Below are 16690 nucleotides of genomic sequence, written 5' to 3' on the forward strand. Positions count from 1 at the left end.
TACTAACACTTTTCAATTAAACAATGTTGAATGAAATAGAAATAAACTGCAAAACTTAGAACTTTTATCATTTATAGAGTTCAAATTTTCAGATTAAGTTCCGAAAATATAAATCCACGTCAACATTTTAAATAGTCTAAATTAAAGAATCAAGCAATGAACTTTAGAAAATTTCAAAATTATATTATTTTAAGTAATTTTAAGCAAGGCAGATTAAAAATTGAAAAATAATATTTTTAACTTAAAATTTCTGTAATTAGAAGTTAAATTATTTTTATTTTAAATAGTCTAGGCTTTTATTTCAAAATCTTGAGAAATTTAGAAGTGGTTTAGAATTTTCCCAAATCCAAAATAATTTGTGAATTTTTTCGGAACTTTTAAATATATTTCAAAATGAATTGGATTTTTTCTATAATTTTTAGAAAATCCTGAAAATTAAAAAAAAATTGAATTTATAAGTAATTTTCAACTTCAAATGCTTTTAATTTTTTAAATGTTCAAAACAGCACTTTCATTATTTAAAAAACGGTTATAATCGAACTTGGGCAGATTTTTCTTCTGAAAATTCGTAAAGTTCCCGGTCCGGCGGACATCCTGTTTTTTATTAAAAAATCTTCGATTTTAAAAACTTCTAATTTATTAAGCCTTTAAAACTGCATTTTCAAATTCTTTAAATTAAAATATATGCTTTTAAAACTTAATAATCTAAAATGGAACATTTTTAAATTGAAAGATTTTCAAATTAAGCATTCTAAACTGAATGATATAATAATTTTTAAAAATCACAATCTGAAAAATTATTTAAAAAACGGTTGAAATCAAAGTTGGACATCATTTCTATTCTAAAATTTTTGTAAAATTCCCGGTCAACAAATAAATTAACTGTCAATCCCCGCTTTTCCTCGGTCTCATAAAATTCCCGGTCATTTCCCGATTTTCCAGTTTTCTCGGTCCAGTGGCCACCCTGTTTTTGTTGATAAAAAAGATTAAAAGTTAAACTGCTTGCTTGAAAGTTTTTTTTTTTTAAAGATTCATAATTTTACTTAAAAAATCGTTTTCATTTGTTTAAAAATTAACGCTTTCAGCTGAAAACTGAATTCTTTTGTTCAAAATTCAACTAGTCACTTTGAAATTAACTTTTTGGTAGAAAATTCATCTATTTGGTACAAAACTAAAGTCGAAAATTCATATTTTTGGTTGCAAATTAATCTGTTCTGGTTCAAAATTTAAGTATCTTCTTAGAATTTCTTTATTTTTGTTTTAATTTAACTCTTTTTCATTTAAAACTAAAATATTTTTTTGATTAAACTATATTTTGGTAGAAAATTAAACCTTTTAGCAAAAAAACTTAAGTATTTGTTAAAAATTCGCTTTTTTGGTAGAAAATCAATTTTCTGTTAAAAAATGCTAGTGATCAGTTGAAAATTAATTTGTGTTAGCTGAGGATTTAAATATTTGGTTAAAAATTCAACTCATTGCTTGAAATTTGAATTTCTTCAAAATTCATTTTCTTGTTAAATATTCATAATTTTATTTGAATAGTTTAACTATTTGGTTGAAAATATACTTTTTGTAGAAAATTCAATTTTTCTGTGAAATTCATTTTTTTGTTTAAGATTCATAATTTTAGTTGAAAAGTTTAACTATTTGGTTGAAAATTGATGTATTTTGTTGAAAAATTCGACCTTTTTGGTAGAAAACAAAATTAATCTACTTTGTGAAAAATTCATCTATTAGCTTAAAAATTCATGTATTTTCTTGAGAATTCGTCTTTCATTAGTATAAAATTAATATTCCTGGCATAAAATGCATCTTTTTGATTGAAACTTTCACATTTTGAATGAATTTTTTTTCTTTATTGACTAAAAAACATTCCTTCATTAAAAATTAAACTATTGTTGTAAGATTCGTTTTTTTTATTCAAAAAATAATCAATCTGGGCAGAGATTTCATCCTTTTTTATTAAAAATGCAACTACATGGTTGAAAATGAATCTTGTTTGATTGAACATTAAACTATTTTATTGAAAATAATTTTTTTTTGTTTAATTTAACTGTTTCTGATTTAAAACCAAAGATTTTTTTATTAAATTATTGTATGAACCCTAAATAAATTCGCGAAAAAAATGTCAGCAAAAATTACGTACCCCCCCCCCCCCCCCCCCCCCCATATCATTTAGTAGAAAATTCGAATGTTTTGTGGAAAGTTACTTTCAAAACAAATTAAAATTAATTTTCAAGTGGAAATTTAACTATTCCATTTTGGATTTAAAATATACCTTTTTTACTTTAAAAACTCTCCAAATAATAAGTGTTCAATTGTTATTTATACATCAAAATTCAACAATTTAACTTACAAATTAATCATTATTTAAATAGAATTATTAAAATCGATAAGTTTAAAATGATTACATTTTTTACGGCTAAAGCTTTTAAATTGAACCAATTTAATTTTAAACGCTGAACTCTGGAAAATGTTGATACTTCAAGTACAGTTCAATTTTGAAAACAATTAATTAATGTATATTTACAGTTGATGAAGTAAAATTTTTTTTTATTTCAACCGATTTTAATAATTAATTGTTTAAATCTTCCAAGACTGCATTTTAGAATTCTTTAAATTAAAAATGTATGCTTAAAAATAAAACAGGAAAATTTTGTTAAGTAAAGATTTTCGAATTACGGATTATAAACTGAATTATATCATAATTAAAAAAGATAAAAAATCAAATAATTCTTTTTTTTAATGCAAAAATCGAACTTGGACAGATTTGTTTTTGAAATTGGTAAAAATTCCCGATCAGAAAATAAATTCACATTGGAAAATCCTAAATTTTCAGTAATTTTTGTTTAAAAAAGCCGTTTGCAGAAAGCATATTTCTGACGTTTTATGATTAGTTCAAAAACAAATTAAAAATCTTGTAAATACTTTTTTTCTTTAAATGGAACGACTGAACAATCCCCAAAGTTTACAACTTTGCGACAGAAAAAAGCCGAATTATAAAATATCCGAAATAGATAATCCCTAATATATCAAAAATTTGTAGAATCTATAATTATTATTTGTATTTGAAATAACTAAGATTGGAAGAAATATATTTCTGGATGAAAATTATTTTTCAATTAAAGTTATTTTAAATTTAAACGTAAGATACTTTAAACATTACAAATATTTGTTATAAAAATATTTGATTCTTACATTATCAATAAATAAAACTTATTTTTTTACAAATTCAGTGTTTGAACTCAGGTATTTTATAATTTAGCAAATTCCAATTTAATTGGAAATAATACTTCATAAAGAATAATTTGAAATTTGTAAAATTGATGGCTTATTTAAAAAAAGAATCGAAAATTTTTTTCTTTAAATGGGGCGGGAAAATCTCGAAAAAAATCCCGAATTGGAAAATTGAAGAATTCAAACATTGAACAACAACAAAATATTATGTATTTATTATAAATACAATAAGCAAATATTTGTATTAAAAAATGTATTTTTAGTTTTTAAAGTTACTAACATTATTAGCAGAAATAAAAAAAATATGATTGAAAAAACATATTTCTGGATGCATATTATTTTTTAATTATGGTTATTTTTAATTTAAATAATTATTTAATAAAAGTTAAGCAATAATATTTTTTATGCAAATTCTTTATTATTTCATTTTTAGTAGATAAATCAAATCTATTTTTTTCAATTTTAATGCTTAAATTCGGGAATTTTATTTCTCGCGATTTTGCAATCCCGCTTTAAATATTTAAAACCTTTAAATCTATCCAAAAATAATAAACAATAAAGAAAATACGAGTGGTAAAACGTTTTAATAAACTGAATGACAAAAACCGATTTTCTGTTATACGAAAACCTCTACCAAAAAAGATTTAAATTAATTAAATTCTGTTATAATATTTGTTACACTCTGTATTAATTTGAAATATGTAAAATAAAAAATTGAATTTTACTTATTTCAAAAAAAAGGCTCGACACTTTTTTCCTTTAAATTGGACGACTGAAAAATCTCAAAAAATAAGATTCCTGAAATATAAAATTCCCGACAGAAAAGTGCGGAAGTATAAAATATTGGAACTAGAAAATTTCTGAATTTAAACAATTAATTTTTAAAATATGAATATTAGTTATTTATTAAAAATAAAAAAAATAAAATATTTTTTTAATTTTTAAAGTTTCTAAAATTGATGTCTGAACTTAAAATAGAAATAATTAAAAAATATATTTCTGGATGTAAATTATTATTCAATTATTGATATTATAAATTCAAAAAATAATGTTAGAAACATTAAAAATATTGTTTCATAAAGATATTGGTTTACTGTATTTTAAAACAATAAACAAATTTGTTCTTTTAAAAATTTTAATGCTTAAATTCGGGAATTTTATTTTTCATGATTTTTCACTCATCTCCTTTAAATGTTTAAAACGTTTAAATCTATCCAAAAGTGATAAGAAAAAAAGAAAATACGTGCGCTAAAATACATTAATAAAATGTTCTTCTAAAAAAATATATTGTTCATTTTTAAAGTTTCTAAAATTATTGTCTAAATTTAAAATAAGAATAATTAAAAAAATATATTTCTGGATGAAATTTTTTATTCAACTATAATTATTTTTAATTCTTAAAATAATTTTAGAAACTTTAAACATTAAAAATATGGTTTCATAAAGATATTTGATTACTGCATTTCGAATCAATATATCAAACTTATTATTTTTCAAATTTGATATTGTTATTTTTCGTGATTTTTCAATCTTTCCCTTTGATATTAAAAACGTTTGAATCTATCCAAAAGTAGTAAAAGATCAAGAAAAGACGAGTGCTGAATCACTTTAATAAACTCTTTCTTTCCTTTAAATATTGAAAAGTTTCAAAAAACTATCCAGAAGTAATAAATAAAGAAAAATCGAGCAGAAAAACGTAAAATAAAGAATTGAATTTTACTTCTTTCAAAAAGGGCTTTATACATTTTCTTTAAATAATAAAAACTTTTTAAAAATTATCCAAAAGTAATCAATAATAAAGAAAATCTCCGATAAAATATCTCTGAGAAACGCCGTTTTCAATTTATACCATTCTTCTTTACTCGGTTCTTTATATAGAATAACACTTGCTAAATAATGATTTTAAAAATGTAAAAAAACCTTTTTCTTAAATTTGAATTTAACTTATTTAAAAATGGGATCGATACTTCATTTTCGTTTTGAGCATAAAATACTTCGAAATGATTAGAAAAAAGCGAGGAAAAAAGTATTCTGTAATGAAAAGTCAAGGGCAAGAACTTTCAAGTGGAAAATCATCGAGGCACACAATTTAGAGAAACGAAAATAGCGTTAAAAGAGTAAAAGAAACAAGAAAGTAGAGAAAATGTTTATAAACTCTTCAGGATTTCCTCACTTTTCAATAATTGCTCCATTTATAAAAATCTCGACTTTAAAAGTAAATAATTGCAATATATTCTAGGAGCAATAAACTATATCACAACATAAAAAATATGATTTAATTCTATCACAAAAATTAAGACTTTTTTTTAACCAATACCTAACCTCAATTTTCCTCCAAGCTACAAATTTACTACAATCTCTCAAAAAAAAAATTTTCCGCAAGACACTAACAATTTTTTCAATAAAGACCAGGTCCAGAATATTCCTATTTATATTTAGACCTAAACAAACGTCTTTTATCAGAAGGTCGAGTCATGCATTTCTAGAAGAGTCTTAAATGTTTCAGATGACGTTTTTCTAATGTAAACACGCCAATCAGAGATATACGAAATCTCCAAAAGAGAAGGAACACACTAATAAGACCTCTTTTAATAGTTTTGCAATCAATACGTTATAATGAAAACAATACAAAAATGTTAAATTTCTCGGAAAGAAAAAGAAATCGAGCCAAGAAAGCATCAGCAAGACGAAGAAAATCACGGAAAGCGATCAACGCCCTCACAGCATAAATTATCCAATTAATTAGACGAAGAGAAAAGTCTTGAAGGACGCCCTTGATATCCTAACAAGTCCTTGGGACAGGGGAAAAAGGTAGAGAATCGAAAGAAGTTGCTGAAAGTTTCGCAAGATACGGAACAAGGAAGACAAAGTGCCAGATAAAAATGAAAATGACAAAGGTGCCAAAAGTGGCAGCCAGCAGCTGATTTGAAGGTTATGTGCGGGTGGGTCGCTTACTTTTGAAGTTTTTGATGATGAGTTTTTTGGCCGAGCCTGGTTTCGAACTGGCTAAGCTCGGCGTGATCTTGTTAACTCCGTTGGGATTTGCGACAGTCAACGCTGAGAAGTTTGCCCTCTTCTGCGTGTTGGTTGTGGCAGCCGCTGTGTCCGTCATATTCTCTATCTCGTCGATCTCCGTGGACGAGGCGGAGTGTTTGGTGCGCTTCGTGGAGGCGAAGTTTAGCACCGTACCCGTGGCCGTCGTGTGGTCCGTGGACGACCTCTTCACCTGTGCTGTGCCCAGAAGCTGTGTTCTTCCGAGTCTAGACATATGCAGGCATCACCTGGCCGCTGGCCCTTGATGCTACAGGAAAACTCCGTTTTCCGTAAAACGAATCAAACCCTACACTTTTCCGTCTTGCTCGATTAGTTTCTCACGCACACGATAAAAAAATCACGTTTATTTTACTCCGGAGTACTATTCCCTGCCGCAGACTCCCGAGGAAATTGAATTGACCTTCTGGGCGCACGCGCGACTAAAACACATGTGCGTGCGCACGCATCCCCGCGGAATTTTAAAGGCAAATATTTTCTGACAAAGTATCTTCTTCACTATCAGTTTTCCTTTTCTTGCAAGGTTGTTGTAGCGCTTGCATTGTCGTCGAGAATTTGAAAAGAAATTGCGATTTTTGAAGATTTCAGAACGAAGAAGCCTTTTAAAAACTTTGAAAGCTTTCAAGAATGTAACTAATCTTCTTTAAGATTCCTAGGACAATTTCAAATGATTGTTTATCTTTGTAAATTAATTTGAAGAGGAAAGTGAAAAGATTTCGAAATAATTATAATGATTTCCGGGAATTTCGAAACAGTGGAAAATTTCAAAGCGAAATTTGAGTAATATTCATGTATTCACGGGAATAAAAAACACTCTTGAGGTTCCCAGAAAAATTTTAATGTTTCTCAATTTTGAAAAATTAATTTAAAAAAACAATGTTTTTATTTGGCAGAATTAAAAAAAAATAGAAAAAATCGTGTTTTCAAAAGAATAAAACAAAATTGCTTTAGGCTTCTAGGAAAATTTTGAATTATTCTTTATTTTGAAAAATTAATTTGCAGAGAAAATTGAAGATTACCAAAATTATTGTCAAAAAAGAATCTCGAAGGTTTTAAAGAAAATTTGTTTATTTTTTGAGACTTTAGAAAACTTTAGAAGAAATTTAAAAGATAGAATAGAAGTTTCGATAACATTTAAAAAATAATTTAAAACTTGAAACGCTTTCAAAGTTTTTTAAACAAAATGCAGATATTGCAAGATTTTGAAACGAAGAATGTTTTTAAGACTCTTAAAACGTTTCAAAAGAATAATTCATTTTTCTTTAGATTACTGGGGAAATTTCTGATGATCTTGTACTTAGAAATAAATTTGAAGAGAAAGGTAAAAAAGATTTTAAAATATTTCCTATATGATTTCCTAAATTTTCAAAACAGAATGTGGAAAATTTGTAAAAAAAATTTAGAAAAAATGTATGTATTTAAGAGAATCAAAAAAACTTCCTAAGGTTCCCGGAAATTTTTTTACGATTTCTTCTTTTAAAAAATAATTACTCGGAGTAAATTTTTTAATTTGGCAGGATTTAAAAAAACTAGAAAAATGCATGTATTCAAGGAATAGCGTGAGGTTTCTAGGAAAATTTTAAATTATTCTTTATATTGACAAATTAATTTGAAACAGATTTCTCGACTTGTCAAAAAAGAATATGTAAGATTTCAGAGCAAATTTTATAATGTTTCAGGATTTAAAAAACTTTACTTTTCGAAACAAATTTTTTAAAATAACAAAAAATATGAAACAGTTTGAAAATTTTTGAAACAAAATTTATGTTTTGAAAGATTTAAAGAGCAAATAAGTTTTTTAAGAAGTTTGAAAAGTTCCAAGAGAATAATTAATTTTCCTTCAAATTCGTAGGAAAATTTCTAATGACTGTATTTAAAACAATAAAATTTTAAATAAGTTATCAAAATAGAATTTGCAAAATCTTAGATTTGTTTATTCAAGGGAATACAAAAATTGCTTGACCTTAATCGGAAGATTTTTAATTATTATTTATGTTGAAAATCTAATTTGAAGAGAAAATTAAAAAAGATTTTCCAAATTGTCGAAAATAATGTGGAAGATTTTTAAGCAATTTTTTCAAGTTTTTAGCATTCAACACGACTTTAAGAAAAATTTGAATTATTTTAAAATACATATACACAGTAGTTTAAAAAAAAATTGTATGATTAAGGATGTGAAAGGAAATTTAGATTTTGGAAGATTTCGAAAACACAGAAGATTTGTAAGAATTTGGAAACATTTCAATCGAAGAACGATTTTTGCTTAGGATTGCTTTAACACTTTTAATGTATTATTATGTAACAAATGAATTTAAAAAAAAAGTTAAAATGATTTTAAAACATTTAAAATTAATTTCGAAAAGTTTGATACAGAATTTTGAAAATTTAAAAGCAAAAATATAGAAAAAAATTCGTGTATTCAAGATAATAAACAAAATTTCTTTAGATTAATCGGAAAATTTACAAAAATTATTTTTAAATATTTATTTCAGGGAAAAATGGAAAAAGACCATTTTATATTTATTTTGTATTTTGCAGGATTTTAGTAAACTTCAGGGAAATTTTAATCATTTAAAAATATATGTACATAAAAGTTTCAAAAAAATATTAATTAAAAATTTGAAAAGATTAAAAAAATTTTAAACAAAAAGTATTATTTTAAAGATTTCGAATTTAAATTTTGAAGCTTCTTTATCATTTTAAAAGGTTTCAAAATGAGTGAATAAAAGTTTGTAAAATTCCTGAGAAAATTAAATGGCGTTTTGTTTTGAAAAATTAATTTGAAGATAATTTTATACAAAAAATTTTAAACATTTCAAAAATTTTCTAAAATTGTCAAAAAAGAGAAGTATTAAAGATAGAGAATATTTAAAACATTTTAAAAGTTTTCCGAAATTCTCAGAAAAGAATCTTGAAGATTTTTAAATTTAATTTTAAAAATTTTTTTTAGATATCTTCAGATTTCGACCGAATAATTAAGAGCTTACTAAGAATTTTCAAAGGTTTCAAGAAAATAAAAAGTTAGGCTTGAATTGAAAATAAAAGATAAAAAGAGTAGAATATTTAAGAGTAACCTTTTTATTTTGTCGGATTAAATTTTTTTAAGTAAACATTTAAATAATTTTAAAATAAATACAAAAGTTTCGAAAAAATATAATTTTAAAAGATTTCAAATTTTTTTTTTAGAATGTAGATTTTTTTTTATTCGAAAATGAAAGTCTTTTAAGAATTTGGCAACGCTTCAACAGAAAAAGAAATTGAAAATAATTTTTTATTTATGAAAATGAATTTAATAACATTTAAAATGTTTTTCTAACATTTTGAAACAGAATGTTGAAAATTTTGAAGCAACATTGTCAAAAAGTAATCTGGCAGGATTTACAAAATTTTTAGATATTTATAAAAAGATTATGTTTACAGGTATAGGAGTTTCGAAATTTTTTAAAATAATTAGAAGTTACAACGATTTCAAACAGTTTTAAACAAAATTAAGAATTAATAATTTAGAAGGTTTAAAAGTTTTGAAAAGAAATAATTTAATTCAAAGTATTCAAAAAACTTCGAAAAAAAGAAGGTTTTCAGGCATTTCGGTTAATTTTTACACAATATAAAAAAATTCTAGTTTCCTTGTTAAATTTGGATTATTTTCCTTAGCATAAGATTTTTCATTATTAAGAATCAATAAATTCCCAATCTTTGGTTTTGTTGCTGTTTCTACTGAAAATAGATTATTTAAGAATTCATTTATCTAATTAAAAAACTTAAACATACAATTTAAAAACAACAAAGGAAATTTATATATTAATTCCAGTTAAATTAATTTATCAGAAATATTATTCTTGATTTTCTTTTCTAATATTTTAGATATTTAAAAATTGCTAGACAAAATAAATAGTCGCGCAAATGCCTTTCTTTTGTATGTTTTGTGTGCTAATTGTATTTTTTAAACCTTAAGAATAAACTGTCAATTTTAAAGCTTTATTAATTAAAAAAATATAACTCATATAAAACCTCTAATAAAACATGAAGGAGAAATTAATATTTATAACTTTTAAATTTACCCCAGGTTTAGAAGCTGCGCGCGCATTTAAGGTTACATGTGTTTTCTAACCTCAATTAGAAAATTTCTAACCTGAGACAGTTCCGAATATTTTTGAAAAATTCTATCCGTGTTTTTGGAATTTAATTACTAAAAACTAAATATGCCACCTAAAAAAGCGACTGGTGGGGCTAAGGCTGGTGGTGCTAAGGCTGGAAAATCGAAGTCTGCCGATGATTGTGACAAGGGTAAAGGAGAGAAAAAAGGAGGAACTGCGGTCAAAGTAAGATTTGACATTTGTTTTTGCACCTGTAATAATTTGTTGATATTTCTCGTTTTTATTACTGTTGATTATTTATAAATTATTTTCAGGTGCGTCACATCCTTTGTGAAAAGCAATCGAAAATTTTGGAAGCTTTGGAGAAACTTAAAGCTGGACAAAAATTTAACGAAGTTGCAGCTGCATACAGTGAAGATAAGGCACGATCGGGGGTAAGTTTGTTAAAATTAAACATTTATTATTAATTAACTGTTTTGAAAATGAAGAAAAATTAACATATAAAACCAAATTTAATTTTTAAACCAATTTTTGATTAGAATTAGAACTTTATTGAATAACATATTATGTTTGTTTATATTTTATAACTTAATAAATGGAATATCGGGTCATAGATTGGAATGTTTTTTTTTCTTCGAATTTTTATGCATGTTGGACCTGAAATTGTTTAAATCCACACAAGAAATAAATGGATTATGAAATGGTATTTAGGTATTCCGCAAGCCCCGTGAAGTTTAATTAACGTTTTTGTACATTTTATTTTGCGAGTTATAAAAATATTTTTTTAGAATAATGCTAAAAAGTTGCAGTTTTTTTCTCAAACTGAAAATCCAGAAAAAGAAAATTTCCGAAACTTAACAATTGCCAAGCAGTTAATAAAATTCCCGAATTGGAAAATTCGTGACAAAAAATTGTCGAATTGTAAAATATTTAAACTAGAAAGTTTCCGAATTTGAACAGTTAAACAATTTGTTTAATAAATATGATTTTTTTTTAAATACAATAATCAAATATTTCTATAGAAAAAAATTATTTTTAATGTTTGGAATTTCTAAACTTATTGTTTCAATTTAGAAATATATTTTGTTCAATTATTGTTATTTTAAATTCAAATGATAATTCGAGACAATTTAAACATTGAAAATAATTGTTTTAAAATAATATTTTATGATTGTATTTTTAATGGATACATAATATTCATAACAAAATTTTTTTTAAATTCTTGGAAGTTAGGAATTTTATAACATTTCCGAAAAAACCGCAACTTTTAACTTTATTCTAAGAGACTATTATTATAAATAATATTAAATGGTTTGAATAATTATTTCTAATATATTTAATTGAATATTGCTCCGCTCTAAGTGAAAAGTTAAAAAAAAATAAAAAAAGTAAAAAAAAACGCGACTTTTTAAATATATTGTGAGAGAAAATTGCGATCAATAATAATAACTTTTTTACTAAATTTATTTATTATTTAATATTGCCAATTCTGAATAAAATTTACAAAAACATATTTTTTCTTATAGGAAAAATGTGTTAAACTTCATGGGGGTTGCGGAACCTCTCAATATCTTTTTTTTTCACTTTTATTTTTCTGTAGATTCGAACGATTAGAAAAATAACAAATTTGTTTGCTTAACAAATTCTTCTAAGTATATCTTATTTTTAAAAATAAAAATAGAAATAATAAAAAAATAATTTCACATTATTTGAAAACATAAAATGTATTTTGGAAAAATTTGTTTCTGCAGGTTAAAATAAATGTTTAATTTTCCCCCTATTTGTCCCATTTTTCCCCTTTTTTGAGCGCCTTTCGCGCTATGATCACTTTAATCTAATTTTTTATTTTTTGCAACTTATTATTTAAAAAAAAAACTATTACACTTTTTCTAAAAAATATATTTTCAAACATTGTTCTTTCAGTATTATTAAAATGTTTTTAATACAGAAAAAAGCCAATTTCAAGTTTTAATTAATAGTGTTGATCCTTTTCGATTTGCTTCAAACAAAATTAATTCACATTTTAAATTCTTGTGTAAAATTGATGGGGAGATTCGAATTTTGATATCAGAATCATTCTATGGGTGAAAATAAAAAGTTGGAATTATTCAATTTTAAATTTTTTGAAAAAAAAACTATTTTAGATCAAAGTAGAACTCTTTTTTTTCTCTTCATATTGATCAGATTAAGTCTTAAATTAGTGAAGATTGAGACGAAGAACTTGGCCCTTATTTAAAATTTCAATAAAAAATATTTTTAATGGAGAAATAATAATTTTAGAGCCGTCTTATAGATTTATAAAGGTTAATTTTTGTTCTTATTTATAATATAATTAATAAAACAAGTAAAATAAATTTAAAGAAAAATTAAATTTTTTTACTTAAAAATTTTCCATTTTTCATATTAATTTTTAAGCATACAAAAATTTTAAAATACATTTTTATAGAATTAAAAAATTATAAATTACTGGCGTTTGAAATCGAGAATTTTGGATAAAAAAACCTTTTTAGTTGTTCAAAAGTGAATATAAATTATAATGATTTTTGAAATTAAACTATAGATTATGGATTAACAAGTGAATAATAATTGATTTTACAAGGTTATTCGGAATCAGTTCAAAATTTAATAATTTCCAGATCTTTAATTAGTTGTGCCAAAAGTCATATATCCGAAAAAATGAGTTTTTCTATGATTTTAAGAATCAAAATATTATTACTGATTCTATTTCAAATGAAAAAAAACATTATTTTTCAGAAATATGTTTAAATTGACAAAAAGAAACAATATTTTTAACCATATTTTTTCCAATTGAATTTTTTCTGAGCGTCGCTTTCCACCAATTTTTGAAAAATGTTTGCATTTTAATAAATGTCGGCTTCTTTTATCCGAGAAAACATACAACTCTACTGTTTACAGTTTTCAAATAACAATAATTTAAGATTATAATTATTTCTTTCAAGAATGTTTTCTTTAAAAAAATTGTTTCAACGATTTGAGATATAGAAAAATTTACTTTCAAAATTGGAAACAGTAGAGTTGTAGAGAATTTTTTCCTGAAAAAAAGCCATCATTATTCGAATGCCATTATTTTTAAAAAATTGGTAAGAAGTGATAGTCAGAAAAAATTTAATTACAAAAAGAATGGCTAAAATTAATGTTTTTTTTTTTTAATGAATTTTAACAGTTTTTATAAAAATATTTTTTTTTTATTTAAAATGACATCATTTATAATATTTTGATTCCTAAAATCATTGAAAACCTATTTTTTCAGATATCTGAAACTTTATAAACTATTTATAATTTTAAAATAATGTAAGCGAAGTGTCTACGTATACCAACAAAATCCGGCTATTTGTACCTAAATTTTAGTGCAAATAGTCCACGGCCTAAGTTAAAACAAAATATATATTTTTGCGGATTTCGAACAAAAAATTTAGAAGCTTTTTAAGAATTATGAATGGCTTCAAAAGATCAAAAAACATAGAAAAAAAATAGAAAGAGTTTGAATATTATAAAAGATATTTAAAAGTTATAAATGATTTTTACTTCAAACTTTAAACAGAAAAATATTGAGCTTTAGAGTTTGAATTTTTTTATTTCGTTGACCGTGAAAACAAAATTTCGAACCGGGAAATGGTCGGAAATTTTTTCAAGTGATTAAAACCAGCCTTCTGTCACCGAGAGTTGAAAATGGCCTATGTGTTGAAAACGGCCATGTGGCGGCGCTAGTAGTAACTTCGTTCTAATTGTTTTGACTGTTATATGTTTTTTGTCATGTAGAGCCGTTACAGACTCGTAAAAATGTATCAAGAAAACGGTTTATTTATATAATTATTGTGAAAATGACACAGTGCATTTTTCTAATAGTTTTTTTTTTCTTTTATCGAATAATTTCCATTAATTATCGCTCCGGTATGAAAATCAGGTTATAAAAGTGAACTCGAAGACCCTGAATAAAAGAGTTAGAAGCTTTTTAATAATTTATGAAAGATCTGAGGAGAAATGGTTTCGGTTTTATTTTAAAAGAATAATTTTAAGTTTTACAGATAATAAAATGTGGGTTAAAAGAATATGGAAGACGTTGATACCATTTTGTTGTTAATTTTTTAAGATTTACAAATTTTTTAGGTAAACTGCATTTTGTCAGGGTGTCAAAAAAAGTCGTTAAAATTAATGGGAAATTTTTAAAAAGGGTTTGAAAGATTTTAAAGCAAAGTGTTGCAATTTTGCCATATTACATAATTTAAAAAAAAAATCTGGGTAAGTTTGAGAGATTCAAAAATTTTGAAACGATTCAAAAATAATTAAAAATTGTAAAGTTTTTCTCTAAATTTGGTAAAGTTTCACGAAAATGCAAAATATTTTTCAGGTTCCTAAGAAAAATTAAAATAATTTTTTATTATGAAAAATTAATTTTAGAAGATTATTTTAAAATATTTTAGAAGATTTAAAAAATGGTCACAGAAGAATCTGAAAAAGGTTATTAAACATAACAAACGGTTTTTCTAAAATTTCTAAAAACAGTTTAGAAGATTTTACAGCAAAATGTTTCAATTTGGTAAGATCGCAAAATAAAAACGATAAAAAAACGGGTAAATTCAAGAAATAATTAGTAGAACTGAAAATAATTTCGAAATTTTGCAAGAGAATAAACAAATTTTCTTAAAATTACTGGAAAAGTTTAGAAGATATTACGCGAAATTTTTTAAATTTGGCATTATATTTGAAAATCTTGAGAAAAATTCGTATCAGTTAAAAATATTTTCAGGAATTTAAGACATTTAAAATAGATTACAAACATTTAAAAACTCTGAAACATTTTCGAAAATTTATCAAATATTTCTTGATTCCTTCCCAACTTCTAAAAGTTGTAAACAACTTTTAAAAAGACTGGAATTTCTCATAATATTTTGTAAAATCCTATATAATAAAACAAGTTCTTTAAAATTTTCTAGATTCTTTTCTGACACCCCTGAAATATTTAAAAATCTTCTAAATTTTCTCAAGAATATTAGGAAAATTATATTTCCATAAATTTAAAAACAAGATGATAATGCTTATTTTCTTGTTCTCAAGTCTCAGAATTTAATTTTAACATGGATTTATTATAGCACTTCGAAAAATAATTTTCGATTAATTTAATACACATTTAAAAATATTTTAGCTTTGTTACAATTGATTAAAAAATATCACATTTAAGAGTTGGTTATTTCATTCCAATAGAAAAAAATATATTTAAGGATTTATCGTATTCCTTGTTTGTCATATGTAGATATAATAATTATATTCATTATATAGTAGCATTATATTGTAAAGCGGCAATATAAAAAAAATTAGCTCTTCATCACTATATTTGAAAGTGTTTGGATATCCGGGACTAATACAAAATAACGGAAAAAAGAATAAGTAAATCATAAATTAGCAACAACAAAAAATTTGCTAATTGTAAAATAAACGAATTGTTAAATTCTCATAAATATTTCTATTGCTGTAATTGACGTTTGACGAAATTTAAAATTTCCGAAAAAAATTAATAAATTGTTAATTAATGATTAATTAAATTGTTTGCCTTATTTATAATTCTATTAATAGCTCATAAATTAATAATAAATTAGCTATGTTGCACAGTTCTAAATTTCTGAAATCGAAATATTTGTGGGAATTTTAAAATTCGTTTATTTTACAAGTCGGTCTTGAAGTCGGTGAATTTTAGTTTTGGATATTTTTAAATGTGGGATTTTATTTTTTGTTAATTAAAAATCTTATCATTATTTTAAATGTGGACAATTTCAAATTTCGATAATAATATATTTTTTTGGCATTTTTTTCATTCATTTGTGTATTCGTTATTTATTTTCTTATTATTCTTTATAATCTCTAAATATCCATGCATTTTTTTTGTTTGAATTATGTCAATTGTTCCGCTTTTTCCTATATTAAACAAAATAATATGTGAGCGAATAAGTCTTATTTACTACTTGACTTTACGCTATGATGAAAAAATTACTTTAAAGGGGTTTTCATGCTCATTTTCTAATTTTTATCCATTTTTCCTACGGCACTGCATGGTTTTGTAGAACAAATTTACCACTAGCGCCGCAGCACGGCCGTTTTCAATTCTCATGACATATTTTTTGCATTGGGCAGTACAGTGGAAGCACCCCCCTTATTAAAACGGCCACCCTGAACCTATCAATTGATTTTTCATAAATACACTTCCAAAATATGCTTCTATTAATGAATCTAAATCGGGACATGATATAGTCACCTTTTTTGTTTTCATTCATATATGTACCGTTAACGAT

At 24.2% G+C, this 16690-nt stretch overlaps 3 protein-coding genes across 6 annotated transcripts in view; 2 read left to right on the forward strand and 1 right to left on the reverse strand.

Annotated features, from left to right (window-relative positions):
* The window catches only part of LOC117174856 (mitochondrial intermediate peptidase), an 87844-nt gene extending 82055 nt beyond the window's left edge, over window positions 1–5789 (forward strand). The window contains exon 11 of the mRNA XM_033364253.1: window positions 5744–5789. Coding sequence (XP_033220144.1) covers window positions 5744–5747 — 4 coding nt within the window. The 3' untranslated portion in view covers window positions 5748–5789. The remainder of the gene's footprint in view (window positions 1–5743) is intronic.
* LOC117174855 (cullin-4A) overlaps window positions 1–6683 on the reverse strand; it is a 69988-nt gene extending 63305 nt beyond the window's left edge. For all 3 annotated transcript variants that reach the window (XR_004467384.1, XM_033364249.1, XM_033364251.1), the window contains exon 1: window positions 6193–6683. Coding sequence is in view for 2 of the 3 variants with exons in the window: in XM_033364249.1 (XP_033220140.1) it covers window positions 6193–6505 (313 nt within the window). In the remaining variant the exon portion in view is untranslated. The remainder of the gene's footprint in view (window positions 1–6192) is intronic.
* Window positions 5918–16690, forward strand: part of LOC117174859 (peptidyl-prolyl cis-trans isomerase NIMA-interacting 4) — a 57045-nt gene continuing 46272 nt past the window's right edge. Inside the window, exons 1-3 of one of the 2 annotated variants that reach the window (XM_033364257.1) lie at window positions 5918–6179; window positions 10355–10610; window positions 10700–10819. In XM_033364257.1, the coding sequence (XP_033220148.1) occupies window positions 10491–10610; window positions 10700–10819 (240 nt within the window). In that variant the 5' untranslated portion in view covers window positions 5918–6179; window positions 10355–10490. The remainder of the gene's footprint in view (window positions 6180–10354; window positions 10611–10699; window positions 10820–16690) is intronic. The other variant, XM_033364256.1, reaches the window with a different exon arrangement.

This window comes from Belonocnema kinseyi, chromosome 6 (genome assembly GCF_010883055.1).
Source record: "Belonocnema kinseyi isolate 2016_QV_RU_SX_M_011 chromosome 6, B_treatae_v1, whole genome shotgun sequence".
NCBI lineage: Eukaryota > Metazoa > Arthropoda > Insecta > Hymenoptera > Cynipidae > Belonocnema > Belonocnema kinseyi.